The following is a 27,301-nucleotide window of genomic DNA, read 5'->3' as shown; positions in this document are numbered from 1 at the left end:
TCTTTCTCAATCATTCAGTGGTTTCCATAGTCATATACTTATTGTGTGTTTAGTGCGTAGTTGTAGGTTGATAGTTACTGATGAAGAGTTTCACCTTTTTTCATTTGTCTTTGATATTTTTGCTTATTTCATTTGACTAACTTTTATTTGCATTTGCATTGTTTATATTATGTTGCATTTGAGAATTGTTTATCTCAAGCTTACCTAAAAAAGAATTGCTTACCTAAAAAACCCATCTTGAATTCCTTGCTCAGTACCTTTTTCAATTACTGTTAGGTTTAATGTAATTTCTGGATAGAGAAGTCATTTAAGGGATCATTTTTCTGCAGCCATTGCTTTGGCCCATGAAGAAGAGTTTCACCTCCATTTAAGGACATTAAGCGGAAGGGACTCTTCCTTTTTCTAGTCTGCATTTTAGTAAAGACTTTTGGATTTACGTTTATTGAAAAATTAAATGCTTTTAGGATATGCTAGGCATTTTCTGCATCCATTTGTGGAGGTTTTTGGTGTATTTTCTGATTTCAATACCTTTTGTATCTGAAGGAATCACTTTTCCCAGGCAAGAAATGTGGTTTACAGCTGACAGTAGTACGATGTTCCCCAATGAAAACAGTAATCATTGTTTATAAAGGTGATTTTGCCATTTAATATGAGCATAGAGATCATTTTAGTAATTTTCTTTGTGTTTGATTTGTCCCAAAATATGTACTATTTTCTTAAAAGGTCTGACAAATAAAGAGCGTAGCCTAGGTGAATATGTAAAAATAATACTACGCAGTACTTTTGAGGGTTTTAGTTACCCCGAACAAAGTTTCAATCAAACTTCTAATTTTTGAGAGGTTTTTCATTCTTGAATTAGATCAAACCTTTGGTTTCAAGTTGACAAAATTTCTTCTGGAACATCCTACCACAAATAAGAAATTAACATCGACCCAGTAATTATTCTCAGAAGAAACGTTGGCCTAACTATAGGAATGGGATTTGTTCTGTGGTCGCATATATAAAGTATTCTAACATTTTAAAATGCCTGAAATGATAGCACACTATTATCACTGTCAATATGGAAATGGAAGAATTTCTCAAATCATACTGCCAATGCTTGGATTAAAATGATAATGACTTGCAATTTTGGATGTGCCATTTATATGAAGAAACCCCATACGAACTGATAATAGGCAATCTCATAGCATCATTTGTCCCATATCATTTTGATTTCATCAATATTTCACTAATTAGGACAACATATTCTTGTTTTTAAAAAGAGAAAACCAAAATTTTGATCTATAATATCATGGTAAAATTGAAAGTGGTCAAAATTTGATTAAAATTGCTGGCTTCTCACTTCCATGGCCCGGGCTTGAATCCCGGTGTGTGCTGGATTTTTCAGTGGAATCCAGATCCCCACTTGGGGTGGTATGTAGAGAGCATGTCAAGTGGAGTACGCTGTCCATCAGATGGGATGGTAAATTGTGGACCTCTTTGTGCCTTTTGTTGCTTCTGGAGTTTTTGATTAATTTGCATTTATTTTATTGTGTGTGTTTGATGGGCCATGGGCACAGGGAAAAATCTCTCGTAACCCCTAGGTATGTGAGTGCTTTAGACTAGCAAGGATCAATGCTATTTAGTACAGCCAAGCTAGAGAGTGTGTGATTAATTTGCATTTATTTATTAAGTGTGATTAGTGGGCCGCTGGGGCAGGGAAAAATCTCTCGCAAGCCCTGTCTGGGTGAGTGCTTGGTAAGGGTGAGGTTCATTGCTCTCTAGTTCACCTTAGCCATATCGTTTTTGTTATTGTATTTTGGTTTAATCGTTTTTTTTGTTATAACATCCAATATCATTTTATTTATTAATTTATTTTTATTCATGAATTTATTTTTCCTCTGTAATTTCCCTCACCATATCCTTTGCCCACTATTAAGAGTATGGCTGGGGTTGATTCTTCCCATAATATTTATACGGCCGTATTTACCGTTCATTTCAATTCATTCTTTGCCTAATGCAATTCATCTCCTTATGTCTTTACTGCTTAGGCCATTGTTGTCCAAAACACCTCCGAGATATTTAAACTTCCTCAAGATATCTGGAAAAGATGGGGAAAATGGCTAAATTCTCGGAAAAAATTCTGTAATTTAATTAATGAGTCATGCCTGTGATATGGGAATCAGAAATTTCTGATGTGAACAACTTTTCTTTTAGTTCTTAGATGAGTTGGTATTACTCATAGGCTATCATGTGCAAGTCCTGGCTAAAACTGAAACTGTAGCTTTGGACCTGAATCAGTTATGCAAGTTGCATGCAAAGTTATGACCAGTTATCTACAAATGTCCAAACATCTCCAGCACCCAGAAGAGAAGTCAGGAAAAGTGGCAGTGTGTTCTTTGGGAAAAATTGAGGAATTGGAATCCGTAAATTTAGTGGCTGCCTGGTTATCACAGCATTCAGATTCATATTATCCCTTCAAAGACGATCTGAAACCTTTTGTGAAGTAAATAGCAAGCGTGTCACATAACAAGTGAAACTAGAAAATCAAAGCTTTTATATTTGTTGTTTGATAAACTTAAATCAAGTGAGTTGACTTTAGAGGCAGTTCCATCAGATAACTCTGACAATGGTAGTTGTAATGGCTTTGTGTGATGAATATCCTCTCCCAATTAATATTCAAAAACGCATTTATATCTAAATGCTTAAGTATTACATCACACTTTAAGTCAAACTAGCAAAACATACATTTATGGAATGCTCCAAATAAAATGACTGCTTTTGGCATATATTTTATTAGAATATAGTATTGAGTAACAAGTGATTCATTGTTGAATTTTTGATCAAATTTGGATTTTCTTCGAGGATTCTAGCTTGAAATCCTTGATTCTGGCCTTTCATATTAACACCAGTGTTGTAACTCTGACCCTATTATATTAGATGTAACTATCCTAATAATGAACATGAGTATTCATAGCATCCATGAAGTTAAGCTCAAAGCAATAGTGTTCACCGGATTTATGCATTACAGTCCTGAAGCACAAAGGAAGGGCGCGTTCCAACTCAGCTGATCTCAATGCTGGGACAACACAGCTTATGTTGCCTGGAGTAGCAGGTGCTACAGGCACTTCTACTGTTGGAGTAGTTCTTCCTGGCACAGCTGTCACTCAAGTACCAAATGCCTCATCATCTTCGCCGATACCATCAGGGTTGCAACAGGCGCAGTCCGGGGCTGCAGGTGGCTCCCACCATCATGTTGGCTCCTGGATGATGTCCCCACGTCAGGTTGCTCTTGCCCCCCCTCCACCTCCTCCTCCACCACCCCCTCCACCACCCATAACGGAAGCCCTTACCCTTCAGCAGCAAGCACTTCATGACCAGATTCGGCAGAGTGAACAGAATCTTGCTGCCCAACATCAAGTGAGTGTTAATTGCCATCAGTTTTTTGTTGGTTTATTATTTTTATTAGTAGTTATTGGGAGAGGATAATTACTGCTGATGCCATAATAAACAGTTATGTACTTATGGGTTTGTAATGTGCTGGAAAAGAGAAATGGCTGCAGAGACATAAAGACATTCATGCATTCAATTTATTGTACGTTATAAATGTTCTGTCTAGATTACTTTTTCTAAATTTAAATACTAGAGTTAAATGCAGAAATTTTGAAGCATAAATATTCATCTTGGCCGAGATTTGAATCCAGATCCCTCAATGTCTGGCCTAGTGCTATAGCCAGTTAAGCTAATAACGTGTCATCTAACGCTTTGCAATCGACATAGAGGGAACCATGTTTGAATCCTGATCAAGGCCAATGATTGTATGCTTCAAGACTTCTGAATTTTAATGCATATTAGCAGATATGCATTGAACTCTGTTAAAAGTTACTGTTGCGGCATCTCCTACAGTTCTTTGAATTGATTAAACACTATGATTAAACTAGATAAAATAGCAAATGAAAAATTTTAACCAGATTAATTAGAACAAGTTACTTTTTTGAAAGATATTTATGTGTTCATTGTCACCTGATTTTTCAACTTGGAAAAGAATATATAAAGCAGTGGTATATGTGAGTTTATGCATCGATGAACTTCAAAACAATGTGGCAAATTGCATATGTAAGATTTTGTTTTTCCCCGGTGCAGGGTTGTAGGGAAGTCCTCGCTGGTTTCCCATTGGGCCAGGGTGTCATTTGATGATGTTTTGATGACTATCTCCATCATCATCCTCAAGGTATTGATATTGGGCCATCATTTTTGCCTTACTTATGTATATATCCTCCGCTTTGGATTGACAACACGACAGCCAATCAGATATGATCTGAACCCTAAGCAAAGGATATGTAAGTACAGCAAAAAGATGACGCAGTATCAATGTCTTGAGGACAATGACAGAGTGTCATGATAATGTCAGCAAATGACACCCTGACATGGTGGGAAATTGGCAAAGACTCAAATTTGATTTTGAGTTGCATATAAGAATTTGCTATGAATGCATGATAAATCTTTAAAGAAGCTGCACTCATTTCTAACCATCAAAATCACCATAAAATATATAATATAAAATCATATTTTATGTCCTCCTTTGTTTCACACTGACCTCCTTTGGTGGTTACTTCTTGTGCCACCTCTTAGACAGCAGACAGCATCCATCTGTGTTTAAGAGAAAATGCTCTTAATTTCCTTCATTGCACCATCCTCATAACTAGCATTTATTGCTGTGATGGGGTTTACCCGAATAGATTTAAAAGCAATAAAACACTTTCTCTGTGCACTACTCATGAAAGTGATTTTTAAAGTATGTACCTACTTGATAGTGAGAAAATATACAATTTGATAATGTAAAAATTAGCATTGATGTGTGGAAGTGAGAATATAAAGAGGTTTAAAAGACAGCAGTAGTGAAATTGTTCATCTGTTTATCAGGTTCTTATGCAGCAGCAGCAAAGTCAAATAGAGGAAACTCTGCGCAAAGCTCAGGAAGATCAGTTAGCAAGGCTTGCGGAAGAAGGAGGAGTACGTTTTTCTGAGTTAGACACAATACTGCAGCCAATAATTGATTCTTGCACAAAGGACTCAATATCTGCTGGGAAGGGATGGATATTTGCAAGGTCATCTTCACCAACATGCAACCGAGTGGTGGCTCTCTATTTGTTAAAAAAGTGAGTATTTTCTACATCATTATTACTACATCTTATATTAAAAGGGTAGCTGCTAAAATATATATCTCTGTATGTACTACTTAATCCTCTGACTGCATATGATAAATCTATCTTGTCTACAGAAGAATAGCATTCTCATTTTACTAATCTTATCATGATACAATGCACGAAATATATTCACTCAGCCATTAATTCCATACTTTGTTATGCTTTTATGTACCTATATATTTTCTGAGGCAAATATAAACTAAATCATTGTGTAAAGACACCCATCTAGTTGAATTAAACTAGGCAATATGAAAACCTGAGTCGAAGTAGTTTTTCATTGACAAGGGAAAAATCAGTATGCATACAATAGTTTTTTAATATTCAGGTTTATTAATGTTGATGGCTGTTGTCAATTAATGGCAAATATATTTTAATACCTGTGATTAGTAAAGATAAGTATATTTAAACATATTGTAACAAATAATTTATCTTCGTGGGTATAATTAAAATCCTGAAAACGTGTAATAATTTCAATCATATCTGGATAATGGGAAGTGAATATTAAATTTTGAGTGCTAGAAAGGTGGTTAAAATTTTGTGACAATTCTTAATATAGCAGTTATTAAAAAAATGGCAAAAAGCTATTAATGCCCAATGTCTTTACTGTCTAACTTGTCAAAAATTTTTAAAAGACTAATGAGACTTTATATAGGGTCCGTACAATAAGTATCAAGTGTGGTTCCAATAATTAAAATTCATTGCAAGTATGATTACAATTACATACAAGTAATAACGTTGTTGAGAAAATCTTCATCTTCCTGTACGCAGTCCAAAATATCTTGCAAAATTTCCACCCGCGACAGTTTTTGTTCCTCGCTCAAGACTTTTGGCACCAGCTTCACACATAATTCCTCATTGCAAGATCCTCTGTTACAATGGTGTGGACAGTTCCGACTGAAAGGCCGATCTCCTAACTGCTAAGGGCGATGGTTAAACGCCTGTCAGAGTCCAAATATTTTTTTACTTTGGCCACCTGAGCATCAGTTCGAGCAGTTGTTGAGCCTCTGACGCAATGCTCGTTGGGCTCCCGGCTTTCCTTAAACATGTTGTGCCACTCAAAAACTCTTGTGCGGCTTAAGGCATCATCCCCATAAGCCTGTTCAATAAGTTCAGAGGTCTCTGACGTGGATTTCCCGAGTTTAATGCAAAAATTCACAGCATAGCATTGCGCTACGGTGCGCTCCATGCTGGCGTGACTACACCAAAAACAATCACACATCACAAAAATCCACCTCCTGTCTTAATGCATGCCAGGAGGTGACTGAACTAAAGTGTGTCTGAGTGGTGCCCTCTACCAAGCCGACCAGTCGTACCCCCATCCACCGCTCCGTTTAGGCTTCAGTGAACCAGTCATGATACTTATTGTACGGACCCTGTAGCTACATCACTAAAATTAAAATTGTAAATGAAGAACAGTATGGATTTCAAGAAGGTTAAAGGACCAGTGATGCTCTTGCAAGCTTTTTAAAAAATATTAATTCTTGAGATTTAAATGAGTACTCTGATAGCATATTCAATTATCTGTTCAGGGCATTTGATACAGTGGGCCATAAAATCCTTCTCGCAAAATGTGAATGTTATGGAATAAGGGGAATTGCTCATAAGGGGTTAAAATCATATTTAGAGGATAGTAGATGGTGATCATTGATGGAGTAGGAGTTGACAATGTTGTGACTAGCTACCATCTCACCCTGAAATCGTAAACATTGGAGTGCCTCAGGGAAGTATCTTTGGGCTTACATTGTTAGTTTGTAATAGTATAAACAAATTTACATTTTTAAAATACTACAGTTCATTAGTGGATTTCAGATGATTCCATTATAAGTTAGCAGATGATTCCATTAAAAGTTACTGTTGCGGCATCTCCTTCATTTCTCTGAAACATAACACTTCACAAAGACTGGATGTGTAAATGTTTTATCACTCAGTGGCGGTAAACAATATGGGTCCCTTCCATGTAGTCAATAAAGTCTGCTGCCATTTTCCATCTGGCATAAAAGAATCCTTTTCTAGGGAATTGTTTAAAAAGGAAATTGAACATTTTCTGTTAGAGAAGGGCTAAACATATAGGACTAATGGAAGTCTGTTGGAATTTGAAAAATGTTATATATATTCAATGTTCTTCCTGTATTATGCAATGTTTTCGTGTGATCTATCCTACATTTTACTATTGTAAAATATTTGGATCAATGAATATTATTATTATAAAGGAAAATCATAAACCTCAAATACATGGTTTAAATACAACTCCAATATATATGTATATCGCAGTGACCAATAAAATCATTATACACCTGTGGAAGTGATGAAGTCCTATAAGATAACTGAGGTTAATAATATAAAGGAAATTAATATTTTCATGAAAAATGTAAAAAGTAAGGCAGTTAAGCTTTGTGAGTGTAAATAAAAATTGCCCACTCCACATGAAAAGTATTTTCCTTAATTTATATTTAAACATGGAAGCTTCTACATAGAACACAGCAATGGTGTTCAGTTTTGCATGTGATCTCTGATCTTATGAAAAATTTTTGACTTATTGCGATATTATGTATTAAACCCAATAATAATTTTAAAATCCAAGATGGATTCATTGAAATTAATAACAATATATTTGACAAAGTTTATCTGAGACTTTAAAAATCTTTAAAGTAAACAAAGACTTAAAACATTTTAAATATAATGGGGAGTCCATAAGAATTAGGAATTAGATAAAAGAAAGTTTTATCTTCTAATAATCTAATAATTATAATACATAAATGGCTATCTGTGATGCTGAGGTAGGGCAGACAAAATACCTTACCTGCTTATAGGTTTCTTCTTATTCTGGATTACATTTTCAAGTAATATTGTCCATTGAGTCAGGAAATATGGTAATAGCTATTTTGATATTCATTATGAAAAAAAGGTAGTAGGCAATCATTTGTAATGTAATGATGAACTCACCCCATGAATACAGATCTTCTTTGTCTTTTATATTTCCTCTTGGAATATTCATGTTTACATTTTCCTGTAGTGTTTGATCATTTGCATAATTACCACCTGTTTATAAGGATTATTTCAATTACGTGAAATTTGTGGTAAGCACAAAATTCTTCTGGAAATGAATCTAGATTCCAATAAAATGATATATTCTTTCTGAGAAATTTTTTTGATGATTATGCATTAAAACACATGCTAGCACTGGGTGACCATTTGGAAAAAAATCTATGGTTAATTCTTGAATATGTATTTTGAGAAAAAATGAAGAAAATGACCAATTTAAAAAAGTCAGGAATCAATATGGAATTTATATCAGTATATAATTTGAATAGGGACTTCCCTGTGTTCCTTTTCTATGAGAGATCAAGGTGTTTGTCGTAGATCAGTGTGTCTACTAGGTTTGAATAGAAAGTGTCGGGAAAAGTTTGGGAAAAATATAGTTATTTCAGATATGGCTACAATTCCTCAAAATTCTTCCAAGGACATCCCTTGAATGTTGACACACCTTTGTCAGTGACTTTCTGAAACTTGAAGGATGGCGGATTCCAAAAGGTCTGTAAGGGTATCCATTAAAGCTTCTTTGATGGCACTTAGAGTCTCATGGTAGTGTCTTTTTAGGGATGATTTCACTTATGGCAATAGGAAAAAGTCTGCTGGTGCCAATTCGAGATTTTAAGGGGATCGGAGAATCGTCGCGTTGCATTGCAGAAGGTCTGACACTCAACTCTACTCTTATCCTTCAAGACCTTCGGGATGAGTTAAGTGCAGATCTTTCGCACTGCCAACATTTCAGTGATAATGGTATGTACGGCCATCTTATCAATGCTATTACAATCTTCGATCATGCACACACTTTACTGATGGCCTGAATTCACCACTTCACACATGTTGTTCGCAGTTCTTGGCATCAACGGCCATCCAGCCGAGGGCTCGTCCTCCATACTCTCTTGCACATCTTTGATAGATTGTGCCACCTATAAACTGTAGTAGGTGTTGTACTTTCAGCCTTGACCCTTGGCAAATCATGCCCAATGTCTGTACCCGATTTCCCTGGTCCAACACAAAATTTGATGTAGTCCGCTGTTCAGTCGTTTGCTTCATTTTGCACTAGCACCAAGTCACTCAACAAGGGCCCACCAAAAACATGATTTAGCCTGAATGAATGCTCCCTGGTGCTTGGGGCATGTTGAAAGTCAAACCTGTCACCACCGAGCCTGTGCGGTGAGAGCGTGCTGCGACATACAGTTCTGTCTGGAAAAAATTAATCCTGATACTCTTTATATAAATCTTGTATGGGCACGTCATAAATTATCAGAGAAATGTCATGAATGGGAGTCAATTAAATGAATTATCATCAATAATATGGCCATCCATCAACAGTTAATACTGCTGATGGATGGGCATATTTTTAAGTCTCGTCATTAGGTTACCTGTGGGGTAAACTGAGTTTTCTATTTGAGTCCAGTGGTGATGTCCATTTGTGAATCCAAGACTTTCTGTGGGTAGATTCTACAAAATGTTTTCTAAGTGCGCTTGGAAATGTTAACTGCCCATTTAAATGGATAATGTGGTTTGCTGTTGTAACATTTTTACATGTCTAACAGCGAACAAATCACTCTGTGTTAATGCCATACATTAAATTTATTTGACAGGGTCATTGGTCCAGGTGCCCCTTTCACTCAGAAGCTGCATATCATTTACCTAGTCAATGATGTTCTTCACCACTGGTGAGTATCAGAAAAGGGTAAATAATTTTTGTACTATGCTTGTCATTAGTTTTTCCTTTCTGAAAATTGAACAAGTGTGGTAATAATCCTGATTGGTTTGATAAATTGGAAAATAGCTCACTTAGTACTAAGCCTAATGGATGGGGAAATTCAATTATCAAAGGAAAGGGAACAGGTTTTTCTCTGAGATGCCTATGGTTTTCCAGAAGATTATTATTACTATAAGGTACCAGGTATAAGGTCTACCAGTTAAGGTAGGTTTTTGGATGTACACAACTACCAAATAAATATTTTGTGACTCCTAACAAAGCACAATCCGGCTACCTACTCTGAATCAGGTCCCTCTTCATCTCTGAGTACTTCTTTCCTCCCATCATCCAATCCAACATCCCTATCTTGTTCCTGCCCATTCCTAGTTTGCCTAACATACTCCCCTGTATTACAGTCTTCAACATCCCACTTCCGATCAATACGCCGTTCATCCATTTTTCTTTCTGCCATAGGATTTCTCCAAGCAAACCCCTCTCTTTGCCCACCATGCCAAGTACTTCCTCATTTTTTTTCCTTTTGGTCCATTTTACCTTCTCCATTCTTCTCCACACCCACATTTCAAAAGCCATTAGTCTACGTCTATCCTCCTGCCTCAATGACCACGTTTCCGCACCGTACATAGCTATGCTCCATATCAAAGTTTTTACGAGTCTTTACTTAATATCCTTACTCAATGTCCCGCTCATCAACTCCCTCCTCCTTGTGAAAGCCTCTTTGCCTAGTACAATTCTTCTCCTTACGTCCCTACTACTTTGACTGTGTTGGTCCAAAACACTCCCGAGATATGTGAACTGTTCTACCTGCTCTAGTTTTTGCCCTCCTATTTTAATGTTTAGCTTAGCCTTTTTCTCTCTGGAAAATCGCATAACCTTTGTTTTATTAATATTGATTGTCACTCCATATCTATCGAACTGAATTTCCTATTCACTCAGCAATCTTGCAACCCCTTGGCTGATTGGCAAACTGAAGCTTGGTCATCAGCTAACCTAATGAATTTTACGGATTCCCCGCCCACTTTCATTCCTACCTCCAGCTCTTCCCATGCCTTTTTAATCATTTCCTCCCCATATACGTTGAACAGCAACAGTGATAATGGGTAACCCTGCCTTACACCTACCTTACCCAGAAGATGTGGTACCCAAAAACTTGAACAACTTGGGTGAAGTTCAGGGTGCCCAAAGGCATCACCCTGAATTGAGCCTGTACCTTCTGTTCAGTAGCCCAGTGCTATACCCTTTGAACTGCCCTCTCAAATGGAATAACGTATGTACTTAGAGGTAACCCACTATCAGGCTACAAACCTAATTTGGTTCATGGCCTGCTGGGGACTAATGTGAACCAAGATGTTCAAGGGTCAGACCCGCCAGGTGTTTTGTAAATCACTATATTTGAGGAGTAATTTTCAATTGCTGATAGTAAAAGTAATGAAACAATTTACACTAATTAAAATATGGATCACATTCCTTATAAGTTTCATTAACTTATAAATTGTGATTGAGATTAATCTCATGTAAATTGTCCCCCTGCTACCTCTAGTTTGGAAAAGATTCTTGTGACCTTGACTGGTTAAGTATCCAAATACTTAGGTGCTGAAAATTTTTTAGTATTTAAAGCAGTAAAAGGGGATTGATTTTTGGCTTTTTCACCTAATGAGTAATATATTTTTGTTTGCTTATATCAATAAAGGATATAACTATCCTAACACTTTCTTGCAGTGTCAGAAAAAATGCTGAGGACCTGAAGAAGGCCCTTGAAGGAGTTGTTGTTCCAATGTTTTGTAATGCCACTTTAGGAGTTGGAGAAGAGCAACAGTCTAAATTAAATAAGGTACGCATCTGGTATTCAATGGCACCTTGTAATTTCTTTTGTTTTTAGACAACCTACCTGCACCTGGTGAAGAGTTTTTGTTTATGAATTCAAATAAATAAACATTGAAGGCAATATTAGGCAGATAATCTCACTGCAAAATTCTTCTCATTTTTGTTTTATTAATGTGAAGTATTTTTTAGTTGATTCATTTTTTTCTATTGTGTGCCATGCTGGAGAGGGCTAAAACCGAAGACAAATAACTTGTATTATTCCTATTTCAGAAAATTAACCTGCTGCATATTGCCCTATTTCAAACAATATTAAAATTGAAAAACAATATTAAAATTGTTCTTTCTTATTCTTTGTTTTGTAAAATTTATCATAGGTAAAATTACCTTTTTGTCTTAATAATATTCATGTATTATGTTGCGCACTATGTGGATTTTGTAACAAATATTCCGTAAATGCTCATTTTATTTTGACTTTTCCCCAAAACAAGAAAATGGAAGATTGTTCACTGAATGAAAATAAGTACAATGTATATCCGAAGTGAAACCTTAATATTTCAATACTCTGGAGACCAGGATGAATAAACTACAAAATATTCATGTTCAAAATAAATTTAAAAAAGTTATCATGGATATGTTTATGGACAAAAATTCTTATTCCATTTTTCTGTATCATTAATATACTAAGCAAATTGCCTTGGATGATTAGTAATGTAACTATTTTACATCATGTTCTGTCGAAAAGTACTATCAGGCATGAGTATTTAGTAGAGAAATACTACAATGAATATCTATGCATGGGTGTGAATAAGCAAACAGCAGACTTCACTGACCTAATGCACGAAATCAGTGCCAAGGTTTTGAGAGTGGTTATAGAAAAAGCATATTTTTCTAGTTATTTTTCCTTACCTACTGCTTATGTCCATGCATATATCTACGCTTCCAAAAATCAAAAATTCATGAACTATGTGTGAAAATTGACATTTTGAGGAGAGTTTTTATCTGAATACTGAGAATAAATCATAAAAGGAGCAAGTACTCTTCTTCAACCCCAGACCAACCCAATCATCAGTGTCAATCACTAATTACCTAAGCCTGGGGTGTCAATTTAAATTAGAAGTCCCAGAAGACTTGGGAAATCACCTGGTATCATAAAAAAACTATATATACTCTATCCAGTTGTTTTGAATGATTTTCTTCCCTTCTCCAATCAAAGGTTTCCCACTTCACCTAAGAAAATACAGCTTCATTGAATGTAAAATGTATCCAGCTACCTTAAGGTGGTGGTGGCTTAAGATATTCAAAAGAAATTTTCAATGTTTTAAAGATAGTTACTTATCATCTTGTCACTAACTCTTAAAACCTAGGGAATTTCACTGTTCTGGAAAACTCAGGATCCTGGTCATGGTGGAATAATTTTTAAACTTTGAAATTGTTGCATGCTCACTTAGGGATTACTTTGTTAAAGTTGCTATCATGACGTTTCCCTTGGTTTCTTTGGAGACCACTAATTCATGTTTAGGTGTCACTGTTTTCCTTTTCAGACCTTCTACTTGACCCTTTGTTGAGAGAATTGGATTGATATGACTTAAATTGAGGCAATGGTTCATTCTTTTCTGAAAATATAGCCCTGTTTTGTTCTCTTAAGTATTCGTATTTCGAGTGTTATTTTGCCAATTTTTTTGCTGTGGTACCTGTATTGCGTGTCTGTAATGGCTCCAGGTATTCGATGAAAATGATACATTTCTTATGAACTGAAATTAGAAAATATTCTTTTTTAGGGGCACCAATTAAGGTAAATAGTAATAGCAGTTTTTCTGAATATTGGTTGCATTTTCCTGGAAATCCATTATCCTCTAAAGGTGCCATTGATGATTTGTAATATCAGGGCAAGGTAATTTCTGAGCAGGATTGTGTGCTTAACCTATATTCCTCAATTCTGGCTCAGCTCTTATGAGCCTGATATCACAATCAGACTACCTTGTCTTTTCTGGCATTGAAGTTAGCAATTATTACGACATAAGCAATTTTTCCAAAAGAATATATTTATTTATTTATGTTTCTTGTATTCAGCTTCTTACACTTTGGGAGTCGAAGAGCAACTATTTTGAGCCATCTGTAATTGAGAGACTGAAGCAACCATCACAGTCATGGTCAGAGTACCAGGCAAGCCTCATCACAGAGCATGCTGCAGCCCTTACTCCTGTTACAACTGCTGTGCAGCGCACCTATGAAGGATATCAGGCCCAGCATCAAGCTTTTGTTCGCCATGCAACTCAGCAGATCCAGGTAATAATTGACTAGTCTTAAAGGAAGAGAGAATTTTTATTTTTATTTTCTGCTGGCAAAAGATGACTTTGTAAGGCAGCATTGTATGGTGATTTATGTCTGAATTAAAAATGTGCTATTATTCAGTTCCGTTTGAATTTGTTCTCATATTTCATTGATTTCCTTGTGCAGTTTCTGGTGATTTTAAAATCAATGCAATTCTCTCATTTGCTCCTTAGTATAGTGTTAGTACTTATTTTTAAAGTAGATTTCTCACTCATGTAGCATTAATTAATAAGTTAATGCGATAAGTTTATATTTTTGGCCTTTTGGACAAATTCTGTTGTTTTTCTTATGCCTGGAAAAGTGCTGAGTACACTGAGTCAGCGCTGATGGGGAAAACAGCTATTAGAATCAAAGGAAAACCTATAATTTCTGATTTGTACAGTTGGGAAACTTGTGGATTACACCTTAAATATAATTATCTTTCTTTGATATTGAGTAACTTGTTCTGTTTTTAAAGTATTTTTTCCCTAATAATCCTCAGCAACTGGAACAGCAGAAGCAGCAAATGGAACAGCAGGCAGTAGTGGCTGCTGCTGCAGCTGTTGCAGCTGCAGCGGTGGCTTCTGGTGTTGGCGTGGCAGGAGATGGTACTGCAGCACACATCCCAGGAGGACACATGCCAAGTGACATACCGGGTCAGCAGCAAGGGCCACCATCAAGCCAGCAGCAGAGTCAGAGTGGTGGGGAGTTAAGTTTCAACCTCCCACCTCCTGGTTATGCCCCGTCAGGATTTCCTCCAGGTAATTTATTGATAAGATTAAGCATTAAAGGAAATCAAATTTAAGGGAGTGTTTCTTTTAGTTGGGTGGTTTGCATGCTTCCCATATGGAATAGTTCAGGAATTTATTCAATTCTGTTTAAAAATGCAAAAAAGTGATGTTTGATGATTTCATTACTTCCTACAATTCATGAATATTTTTCTTGTTACTTCAGGATTTCTGCTCCACCTATTATATATGTTTTAAATTGGAATAACAGTATTCATTCCAATTTAGTGCAATTGTATTATTTACTGAAATATATAACTTAATTTTCTGATGCTATATAAAATAGTATTTTTGATGTAAGCCGGTGTACCACACACAACCTACTTACCTGAAATTGTTATTGAAAATAAGGGTGTGCACCCTTCTCATAGGGTATCCAAGAAGAGTAAATTTTCTAAATTATCTGTCTAATTTGCCTCCTTGGCTAAATAGCATAGAATGAGGACTTTATGAGATTATGCATCCTAGTTTAAGGCCTTTAGCTTTCACTCTCTAGCTGTAACTATTCTCTCTCCTTCTCTTACAAATATGCTGGTCATTTACATTCTTGCCCTCTTTTTCCTCAATTCTTCCATGATTTTAGTCTCCCTATGTGTGATTTTAAATATGTGACACTTTTTAAGTATATAGTCCACTTCCAGAAGCATGCATATTTTTTTAAATGAATAATTGCTTAAGTTTAATTTTGTGCTAAATGCTGACACAGATAGAGCAAAGCACAAGTTTAAAAACTAAGGTAGGTTCAGTAAAAATCTGTGAATGCACTCTTCTTCCCTGATCTATTATTTTTCAATTGCATTCAATTGAAATATCCAAATTCAATTCAATCACTAGGTAATTTTCAGAATGACTAAATTGCCAGTGATTTTGGTATTCATCTACCGTTTTCAATAGTATTAGGTCATTGATCTAGCATAATTTTATTTTAAAATTCGCTGCTGAGAATAAGGTGGAACCTTGCTTAAAGAGGAACTCTCATAGTGAGTAATTTGCAAATTAAAAACTATTTTGCCCAAAAACGACCGGCTTAATGAGTGACTTTTTGTATGACACGTGATGAGGAGAGGGCAATTTCTGAAATGATTGTGTGCATGCTATGCTACTTCAGTTTGTGTTTAGCATTCGTTCTGTTGGCATCTTAGTGTCGCTAGTTGCACATTTTTCCAGACTTGTGTTCAGAAATATAATTTGTGATTTATTGCACAAAGGTTAAAAATATTTTTAAATTAATATTTGCCTAGTTATAGTAATGTCCCCAGAGAAAAAGCTGCAAGAAGACAGCCATAAAAGATGAAAAATAACCACAAAAATGAAAAGTTAAATCATTGAAAAGCGAGAGCATTGTGTGAGCATAGCAGATCTAGTGTGTAACTACAATTGGTCTACCTCAGAGATTTGCTCCATCGTAAATTACACGGACAACATTAAAAAGATAGATGCTCTGAAGGGAGTGACCAGAACATCTATGCAATGGTCATGTATTCTCAGCGGTGTTGAAAGGTTGCTTCTCTTCTGGATAAATGAAAAGCAATTGCAACATGATTAACAAGAATATCATTTGTAAGAAGGAGAAAGTGGTTTTTACTTACCTCATTCTGAAGATGCCAAGATCATCATTGGCTGAAGTGTTTAAGGGAAGCCATAGGTGGTTTGAGAAGTTTAAGAGAAGAACTGTCATTCACAGTGTTGTGAGGCACAGAAGAAGGCAGCTCTGACTCAAATGCAGCAGAGGACTTCATCAGTGATAGCAAGAAGCACATAGGTTCTGTTAACTGCTGCAGCAGATTTTTAATTGTAATGAGGTGGGTCTCTTCTGGAAGAAGATGCTGAAGAGAACCTATATATATATATATACACTTAACAACAGAGGAGAATAATATGCCCAGCCAAAAGCCAATGAAAGACCTTCCCATGCTCCTTTTTTTTGTGCAAATTCAAACTGCAATTTGAAAATTACACCCCTTCTTACTTTCCATACAGAAACTCCATTAGCCTTCAAAAATTGATCAGTCCAGAAGAGCCGGCTAAATATTATGTGTAGGTCATGGGAAAATGTTGCATCACACCATACATACCAAGTGTCACTGTAATATGGCATTGGCTATGCATGCTAGGATTTATTTAATTATAATGCTGAGTCGCATTTTCACAAAATTTTGAAGCATTGGCAAAAGCAAATGTCTCCAGGTAGCTTTATTATAAAATAGAGTAAGGAATGTATCGTGAAAAATAAGCTAATTGCTTTGATTCTTTTTTGTTTTTACAATTCAAGTTCACAATCCATGGTGGTTCTTTTCACGATAGAAGAAAAGATGAAGATGATCCTAAACAATGTTTATGTGCAGTAAAACCTCATGTAACGAACACCTTGCACACGGAATAATTTGCATAACGAGCTAAAATATTGGTCCTGAAAATTACACGCTAATGGAGTGACTTTTCCCATAACAAGTGACGAGGAGAGGGGGACTCTCTAATTCCCTAAATTCTAATGTGTGCCTACTACTGCAGTTTGTCTCTAGTACTAGTTCTGCTAGCATCTTAGCATCACTAGTGATCACACATTTTTCCGAATTTGTTTTCAAATATATTATTAGTAGTGATTTTTCTGTGCAAAGGTTAATAATTTTTTGTGCATAGTTTTAAAATTGACCCCAAAGAAAAATCCGGGAGAAGAAAGACATTAGAAAGTTAAAAATAAAAAATAACAATAACTATGAAAAGTAAAATCATGAAAAATTGGGAAATAAGTGTGATCGTGGCTGATCCAGTATGCCTATCAGTAATTGGCCTTTTCTTCAAGAACAAGGACAAGACTAAGGAGTGAGTGGCTTCAAATAGAGTGACAAGGGAATCCATGTAATGGGCATGTATTCTCAATCATGTTGAAAGTTTGCTTCTCATATAGATAAAACCAAAGCAATTGCAACGCAACATTATTAACAAGAATATCATTTGTGAGAAGGGGAAAGTGATTTTTGCTGACCTCTCTAGAAGATTTCAGGATCATCAATGGAAAAAAAAAGTATTTAAGGGGAGCCTTGAGTGGTTCTAGAAGTTTACTGGAAGAACTAGCGTCCACAAAATTGTGAGCCATGGTGAAGTAGCAAGCTTCAAGTCAAAGGCAGCAGAGAACTTCATCGGTCACTTTAAAAGGCTCTTAGATTCTTAGGGTTACATCACAAGGCAATGAAAGGCTGTCTTGCGCTGCTATTTGGTGCAAATGCAAGCGTGTGCGAATTATCACGATTCTTTTTTGCTTTTACAAATAGAGTTCTCATTCCTGGTTGCTTCCTTCCGTGAGAGAAGAAAAGGTGAACGTAATCCATGATCCTAAACAATGTGTACATATTTTATTTGAGTAAACCTCATGCATAATTTATTTTTTTTCGGCAGGGAACACCGTATCGTATATTACATTAATTTATTTGCAAAATGTTGTATCACTAATTGAGTGTTTTGCTTTATGAGAATGGTCACCAAATGGATTATAATCGTATTATGAGGTTCCACTGTTATTTTATTTGAATAAACCTTATGCATAATTTATTTTTTGTTGGCACAGAATGCATCATTGTATTTTACATTACTTAATGTGGAAAAGTGTTACACTAATTGAGTATTTCGCTTTGTATGAAAGATTTCGGAGTGAATTATGCTCATTGTTGGAGGTTCCACTGAATTTAAATAAATATATACACTAAATATACAATACCATCAGAACTTATTGTTTTCCTAAATGATTAAGTATTTCAATATTATTTCTTTATTTCCAAGGTTAACAATTGGAAAGACCTGGTGTACAAATTTATATGCTATTTGTTTTCATTCTGGTTTTTTCAAGGGCCACAAAATGTGAATCTTGAGCCTTTATTTTGTTATAATATATATATTGTTTATTCTTAGTGTGGTTTCTTTTGTGTAATATCAAGTGAACTTAGCCAATTCAATTTCAGTTTTCTGAATGAATATTGAGTTGTTTTATCATCAGAGTATAATGTATTTTAATTATTAAAATTCCATTCAGGTCTTGAGTTACCTGACCTCAGCAAACCACCACCTGGATTTCCTGCTGGCCCAGGGGCAACTCAACCACCAGCACCTCTCACTCCTGAGCCAAGTCTAGATGACTTACTTCCAAGTGTACCATACTACGAACTTCCAGCAGGGCTCATGGTTCCTCTTATTAAGGTGATAGTGTCTTTATATCCTTGTATTGGGTATAGTGGATAAACTTTCAGTGAACATTAACAGTGTGCATAATTTCCAAAGTTACTCTTTTGTTTTATACTCGTCTATTTGTGGAACACGAATGCATATGTCAATGCAAGAAGTAATAATTGTGTGTAATGATGAAAAATATTTCATAGACCTACTAGTTATAGCGACGTTAATCCTGTAAACTGCTGAGTGGTTTGGGGACTTCTATAACTTTCTATTATGTATATGATTTTTGCAGAAATTTCAATAAATGCACACAGTATCATAGTAACCAGATATCATAATGTTAATTCTCAAAAATGAACTTATATGCAATTATTTTTTTCAAAATAATGAAAGATGACTGATCCATATTTTCTGATAGAATAGATTCTGCTGGAAAAGGTTTTTTCAAAAGGTTCCCGAACTATCAGGCATGAGTATTATTATATATAATTATGATTGAAGAATTACGTTGCAATTAGGTAATTGTCCTGGTGGCAACAGTCAAGTTTAATCAATGATCACTCTTACAATGGAAAATAAAATTTTTGAAGAGTATTTAGTAAAGAAATACTACAGTATCTATGCATGGGCATGCCTCCAGTTGGTTTTTTTAATCCACTTGGAACTGTTGTCTGTGCCTTCAAGCACTGTTGAAATCTTGTTTTGTTGATTAATTAAAGCCGTTTATGTGAATGGGTATTTCTGCAGTGCGGCAAAAAATCAGATCTGTGGAAATGAGCTCTGAAGGAACAGCTTAGTTCTGTGAAATTCCTTGTGAAACTCTGCAAATCCTTCACGGAAACTTTTGAGTTCATTACCAAGGCTTATGGTACATATGCTATGAAATACACCGTGTATTACTGAGTGGTTTACTCAGTTCAAAATCAGGTGGCAACCAGTGGAAGTTGATGAGCTTTCCAGAGGATCATCAACGTTGACTGATGACTCCCACATCGAGGAAGTGAACAATCTTGTTCATGCAAATGGAAATTTGACTATCAGGGAACTTGTAAAAGAGTGTGGCATCTCGATTTGTTCATGCTATGAAATCCCAACTGCAAAATTGAGGATGCATCAAGTTGCCACCCAAGTCGGGCCTCACCTGATGACAGCAGACCATAAAGAATATCGAGAAAGTGTGTGAGTGGAACTGTTTGATCGAGCTGAAGAGGATGAAACCTTCTTGTACAGGATCATAAAAGGTGATGAGTCATGGGTTAATGGATATGACATAGAAACTAAAGTGCAATCTTCACAATGGTTTGGCGAAACATCGTCCTGCCCCAAAAAAGCTGGACAAGTTTTCTCGAATGTCATGATAATGTTGACTTTTTTTTGATGCAAAGTGGGTTGTGCTTCACAAATACCTACCTAAAGGCCAGAAAGTCAACATGGAAAACTACCTGGGGGTTATGAAACGCCTAAGAGAGAGAATCAGGCAAAAACGGCCTGACCTTTGGAGGAGCGGTGAGTGGTTTTTTCACCACGACAATGAGCTGGCTCATTCTGGTCTGTCAGAATTTGTTAGTTTTAAGTCAAAAACAAAGCCTATGTGGTTTCCCACTCATCATTCTCACCAGACCTGACCCGATGTGACTTTTTCCTGCTCCCCAAATTAAAAACCCCACTCAAAGGAAAAAGATTCCCCACCTTTCAAGGGATAAATAAAAATTCAGTAGAGAAGCTTATGAACATTCCAGAAGAAGCATTCCAGGACTGTTTTAAAAAGTGGAAACACCATTGGGATAAGTGTATATATTGGGGAGGAAACTACTCGGAAGGGAACCCTGAATTTGTTTGTAAATTATATTTTTTGTAATGATCAAGTTTGGGAACCTTTTGAACAGACATCATATTTTCTTTGCCAAGGATGTGTCTATTACCTGACTTAGTAGCCAATAACAAATTTTAGAAACTGTTGAATTTGCATAAAATTGAGGAAACCATTACCCCTATGGCCTGGATAGGTAGTTGTTGCCAAGCATATGAGTTATGTGATCTGAGGTCATGCATAATTGGAAATCGCTGTTACTTACAAGTGTGTCTAATAGTAAGCACTGATGCTTATTTTGTTCATTATATTTTTTAGCTGGAAGATGGAGAGTATAAGCCATTAAATCCAATGGACATTCGCCTTCCCCCTCCTGCTCCTCCAAGTGAGCGTCTTTTAGCTGCTGTGGAAGCATTCTATGGACCACCATCCCACGACAGGCCTAGGGACAGGTAATTAATATATGGATAATAGTGTGGGCTGAGAAATTTGGGTTCTTCACTAATATGCACTGACGCAAGGGGTAGTTGCAAATTTAAAGCTAATATTCTCAAACAATAAAGACATTAAAATAGTCTAGCAAAATAATCATGTTAAAAAAATACTAGCCAAATACCAACACAATGGTTTTTATGCCCCACGAGTTTTTATGGTGTCTACTCAAGAATGCGACTTCTATGTTATATTAAATATAATTATAATAATATTATTTATAGTTGGATGATGTGGAAGCACTTGCGAGAGCAATATAACATTTGGGTGGCTCAATAGAACACAAAAATAAAACAAATAGATCACACTAAAAGGATACTCACATTTCAAAAAGTTTGAGCTGTTAGCTTTCTCTGAGGCTTTCTTCAGGTCTGACTACTACGTAATTATAAGAATGAATATGTTTATTTGTATATTTTATGCTTTGTATGGTGTTGTGAAAATCTGTTGTCTGGGTTTCAGTGAAGGGTGGGAGAAGTTGGGCCTGTATGAGTACTACCGGGCAAAGAATGCAGCAAGGCGGAAAAAAGAGGATGACATTCGGGATGGTTTAAGACCTTTGAGTCGATCTCCATCACCTATAATTCGAGCACGGTCCAGAAGCAAAACACCTCCTCCTAGAAAGAGATATAGAAGGTGAGTTGGAAGTGTAAAGCTGATTTTTAAACCACTGACCATTGAAATTTCGGTGCTTATTAAATGCAGGTGTTGATAGGCTACTCTTAGGTGCCATGTATTGTCTTATGAAATTTACGGTATGAATTCCATCTCTGATAAAATACCTGCATTGTCATTAATGTCAAATTAAAATTTTCATTTTTTGCCAATAGAGTATCTTTTCAAATTGAAGAACATTGACTGGATCAGTCATATGCTTTGAACGGCATAAATTAATTTTTTATTCTATATAATTGAGAAGGAGAAAGCTCCAATTGTCAGAATATTCAATGTTTATGTTAAGTTGATTGTTTGCTGAATTTTCATATTATTGCTGTTTGATATTTTGCATAATTGTGGATGCATATGCCACAGAAGCGCCTAGGTTTCCCAATTTCAGGGTAGTACTTTCTGGGACCTAGATTTTATGTGGTGAGCTTTCTAATCCATTTAGATTGCTAACTTACAAGGAAAGTAAAAATAAGGCTGTTAAAAGGTTAATGCTAAAGCAGCTACTTGTGCCCAGGACTAGATAGGTAAAAATATAAATGTATGAGGGTAGTTTGAAAAGTTCTTTGAATGGAATAAAGATGAACGTTTTATCTCAGTGAAACCTTTTTATTTTTCAATGTAGTTTCCCTGTTCAGTAATGCACTTTGACTGGCAATGTTCCAATGTCTTGATCTCATCTCGAAAATTAGATTCTTTCAGGCCTGCAAAATACCCATCTATTTCAACTATTAGTTCTTTGTTTGAAGAAAATCTCCCTCCACCAAGGAAAATTTCTAGCTTAGGGTAGAGATGGAAGTCTGTTGTAGTCAAATTAGGCAAATAAGGCGGGTGTGACGACAAATTGTATCTTAGTTCACATTTTTGCGTTAAAAATGACACGCATGGGCGTTCATTGTCTTGATGAAAGATGACTTTTTTCCTTGCCAAATCTGGCATTTTTTTTAGTTTATTTTGCTTTAGTTTGTCCAGATGATCAGCGTAGTATTGTCCAGTAATTGTTTGACCAGTGGGAAGATAATCTATCAGCTGAATCCCTATCGCATCCCAGAAAACTGAAGCCATCACCCTTCCAGCCGATGGTATTTCCTCTGCTTTGTTGGTGGTTAATTAACATGTTTCCACTTCTTTGACTGCTGTTTTGTTTCTGGGGTGTAGTTGTGGACCCAAGTTTTATCTGTGGTTACAAATCGGCACAGAAATTCTTGTTGGTTTCTCTTAAAATGGGTGAAACATGGTTCTTAAAATTTCCCATCTGCTTGTGATCCTGCATCAAGAGTCGTGGCACCCATCTTGCAGATTCCACTATTAAGATGTGATATGCCCGTTCAGATGGCATCTGTACAGATTCGGTGATTTATGGCACTTTCAGCCTGCAATCCTCCATGACCATTCTATGCACTTTTGAAATAATTTCTGGGGTAGTGGCATATTTTGGCTGAGCACTGCACAGAGCATCATCTAAGCTGTCCTGACCAAACTTAAATTTGTAATTCAACTTGGCAACAGTCAAATATGAACGAACAGAGTCTCCCAGTGTGTTCTGAAAGTCAGCATGAATTTCCTTTGCTTTCATACCTCTCTTTAAGTGGTATTTAATCACTGCTCAAATCCCAAAATTTTCCATCTTCACAAATCACTACATGAGAACAAAAACTGAGAGGCATCCAAGCCACAGATCTCTTCCCATAGCATTGATGCATTGCGTGTTAACTCATTAAGGATTACCTATTACTATGCAGGAAACTCATTGCGCTATTGCAGACAACTGGTGGTGATTCTGAGAACCTTTCAAACTACCCTCAAAATAAAAAATTTTGTGTAATCGGAGATATTAAAAAAGTAATGCCTAAATCATGTTTCTTTTTTCTTCACAGTAAATCAAGAAGTAAGAGTCCAATCTCTGAGAATGAGGTGCATGGTGAGCTGGCACGGGCAACCTCATCACCATCTTCTCTCCTACCAAATTCTAATGCCCTAAATTCTTCAGGAATGCCCATGCCCCTCCTTCCTCGACCTGGCAAAGGATCCCAGGGCCCGCTTCTAACAGCTGCAGAAGCAGCAGCTGTGGCAGCAAAGACCAGCAGTCCAAGCAAAAGGAACTCAGGAGGGTCATTACCCTCTCCTGAGCCATCATCCAACACACGCCACAGGAAAAAAGGCAGTGATCCTGGTCCTGGGAGGTCACGGTCAAGGTCACGTTCTTTATCGCCTCCACCAGGAGCCTTATCTGGGAAAAAGAGCCCGGAGAGGAGTCCCACACCACCATCTTTCATGTAAGCAGGCTCTCATTGAAAATAGTAATTTTGTTATTGTATATATTTTCCATTTGTATGAACTGGGCTTTCAGCATATACATAAAGGAATTGGTATGAGAGACATTGGAAAGGCTTGAGGAAGGAATGAAAGTAACTGGGTGACTTATCAAGTCACCTCAGATAGATGTGTGGATTAATAAGCTTTTGTTATCCAGTCAGTCAAAAAGATTGCAATTATTATCGAGGGCAAATCAGAATCATTGTAATGGGCATGAAATAATAATTTATAAAAAGAACATGTGGATTGTGAGTTTCCCAGGAAATAAAATAACTGAGACGAATGTTACTGGTGTGGGGTATTAACGAGAGCAAGTAGAGCAATATTCTATGTTGAATCAAGAATTCAGTAATAAATTGTATAACTTAGGTCCTCTATGCATAAAACATTTTTATACAATACCAAGTTTTTGCATGGACAAATGTGTATGGGTTTTGTGTAGGATAAAAGTAGAAGATCTATGTGGAGTTTAGGATTGCAGTTAACCCTGTATAACCTAGCATTATGTAAAACTTGATAATTATATAAATGTCTTAATATAAGCAAACCAAGATGATAGAACAGAGGAAAGGTTCTTTCAAAATGGTTCTTTTTTAAGATTGCTCTATTATTCTTTTTGTAGAAAAACTGCTGCTTCTGTAGTAATTACTGCTTAGTTTGCCAGTGATTGATACAGTGTGTTACATCTGTATATTAATTTTAGCATTAAATGCAAGTTCACACTGGAAATTCATCACATCATTTTACGTGGTTCAAAGGGTGAATGGAGAAAATTAAGTGATAAGAGTGGGATATTGTGGAAACTTTGCTGAATAACCAAATCACATTCATTAACATGAGAGCTAGTTTGATAGATTAGAGTAGAGCTCACCTTGTACTAAGCCCAGTGATGTTTGAAATTCAATCAGGTTAGGGGGGCCACTGTGTTTCCCTATGTCATCGATAGCTTCCCAGAAAGATCTAGAACATTTATTAAAAAATCAGACAGATAAGGAGACAGGACAGGTAAGTCTGAGGGATCTTAGAGATTTCAAGTGCAATCCAGCCTGGGTCAGTAGCCCAGCTCTCTGCTCACTGGACTACCACCTCCCTTCCTTCACAGAATAGACTGACAAAATGGATGAAAGTTTTAGTACGATTCTTTTCCCTGCAAGATTCTTCTGTAGCTTGTTGGTTTTCACTAATCCACGTCTTAATATGTAATTTCCAATTTGCTTAAACCATTTTTATTGCAATAAAACATTTTTATGAACAAAATGAAATTGCAAATATAATGAAGACAAATCGAAAAATTTTAATGCTAACTACCTAATAGTCAAAGTTGGTCCTTTGTTCTACCTTAATTACCTTTATTCTTAGCATTATCATTCAATGTATTTTTATTTTTAGCAATGGCATTCCATTTAACTTTTGCCATTATTCTAATAACTTGACCTTAAAACTCAGTAATGAGTTCTCTTTCATTGTCAGTTTCTCTCTACTGGTACTAGTACAAGATACAAATATAGTGTTTCATTATTCTTCCTAACTCTAATCAAATTGTATTTATCCATTTACTCTTCTTAATTATCTATAATCTCCTTCAAATCTCAAGCACTTCAGTTGACCATTATTATCACTCGACTGCTTCACCTGATTACATCTTGTCGCTACAAATGGATGTGTCCTTCCAAGTTAGGCTTAAGGATTGGGAGCTCATGGTCTCCTTAAGGAACCTAACAATAAGCAGTGTGATACCCTCTAATTTTAAAATAAACCCTTACCTGACTGGCGTAAACCATTATTTACAGTATGAGATAAATATACCATCAAGGTTCTCTCACTTATTAACATTTTAATGAAATCCCATAAAAGGAGAGAATGTCACTTTTCCTACTTTGCTGAAAGTTAACTTTGATGCTATGAAATGTGATGTTTTTCTAATGAAGAATATGAAATACTTAAAGAAACTTTTCAAAGATATTAAATTTCGTAATATAATTGCTGGGAAAAAATATAAGGGAGTACTCATTTTGTATCACAGGTTTGTCCATGGGAAACTCATTAAAAACAAAAAGTATCATTTCAGTTTTGAAAAGGTGAATTAAGGGAGTACTGGAAATGTTCATAGATAGAAAATAGCGTGTATTTGGTAATTAAAATTTAACTAGTTGCAGAAAACATTACCTGACCACCTCGTTTATAACTATCCACCATATTGATGTGTGATGTCGCTGATTACTGCACTGCATTTGGTAATTGGATCGCCAATACTTAAATAAAGACTCACTATGTGCATACTCATTTTCTGTGCTGTACATCGTAATCTTGGCTGTCATCATCCATCTCAAACCAAATTCACTAAAAAAACTTGTGGCTAAAAATTAAACAACATTTCTTTTCAGGGGCTCAACATATGGTGGCAAAGGACCTGAAAGGGTACTTGATGAGAGTAACAAAGGCCATCAAATGTTACGTAAAATGGGTTGGGGTGGTGCTGGTCTGGGAGCTAAGGAGCAAGGCATAGAAACACCAATATCAGGTGGAGAGGTAAGAAAAAGAGGGAGAATCTTAACTTTCATTTTCTTTGCCTTTGCGTGTCAATAGTTTTTGTCAAAGTAATCTAATATAAATGTCCTTTGTTTGCTTACATGCTATTCTATAAAAAAATGATTGTAACAGCCTTCATTCCTTTGAATTAAAGAAATGATTCGTAAATTTTCTTGAAGCATGTGTGTGGGTTGTTCTAAAAGTCTTTAGGAAAAACATGTTGGTCAGATTTTAAAAGTTTTCATAATTGTCTCGTATTAGCTCGATAAATATCTCCTAGCATTCCTGTAACTTTTTTATGCTGCCCAAAAAGTAGGATTTCAGAAGGTCCTCAAAATTGGCATCTGTGTTGGCGATGCTCTAGTTCGACAAATCATTTACAGCCCAGCCATTTTTTCAAGTTGGGGTATAAAAAAGTCACTGGTGGCCAAATCAGGTAAATACGGTGGGTGTTGTAATA

The 27,301-nt window shown here is 36.1% G+C and overlaps 1 protein-coding gene across 1 annotated transcript in view; it reads left to right on the top strand.

Moving 5' to 3' along the window:
* scaf6 (SR-related CTD associated factor 6) overlaps positions 1–27,301 on the top strand; it is a 32,953-nt gene that overhangs the window by 1,796 nt on the left and 3,856 nt on the right. Inside the window, exons 3-13 of the mRNA XM_071587453.1 lie at positions 3,011–3,399; positions 4,903–5,138; positions 9,818–9,892; positions 11,659–11,770; positions 13,834–14,049; positions 14,576–14,834; positions 18,889–19,052; positions 21,157–21,290; positions 21,793–21,966; positions 23,874–24,272; positions 26,697–26,841. Of these exons, the coding sequence (XP_071443554.1) occupies positions 3,011–3,399; positions 4,903–5,138; positions 9,818–9,892; positions 11,659–11,770; positions 13,834–14,049; positions 14,576–14,834; positions 18,889–19,052; positions 21,157–21,290; positions 21,793–21,966; positions 23,874–24,272; positions 26,697–26,841 (2,303 nt within the window). The remainder of the gene's footprint in view (positions 1–3,010; positions 3,400–4,902; positions 5,139–9,817; positions 9,893–11,658; positions 11,771–13,833; positions 14,050–14,575; positions 14,835–18,888; positions 19,053–21,156; positions 21,291–21,792; positions 21,967–23,873; positions 24,273–26,696; positions 26,842–27,301) is intronic.

The sequence above is a fragment of the Hetaerina americana genome, unplaced genomic scaffold (assembly GCF_022747635.1).
Source record: "Hetaerina americana unplaced genomic scaffold, ioHetAmer1.1.p SCAF_3, whole genome shotgun sequence".
Taxonomy (NCBI): Eukaryota; Metazoa; Arthropoda; class Insecta; order Odonata; family Calopterygidae; genus Hetaerina; species Hetaerina americana.
The sequence above is the reverse complement of the archived record's forward strand: the minus strand, read 5'-3'. Positions and strand labels throughout refer to the sequence as shown.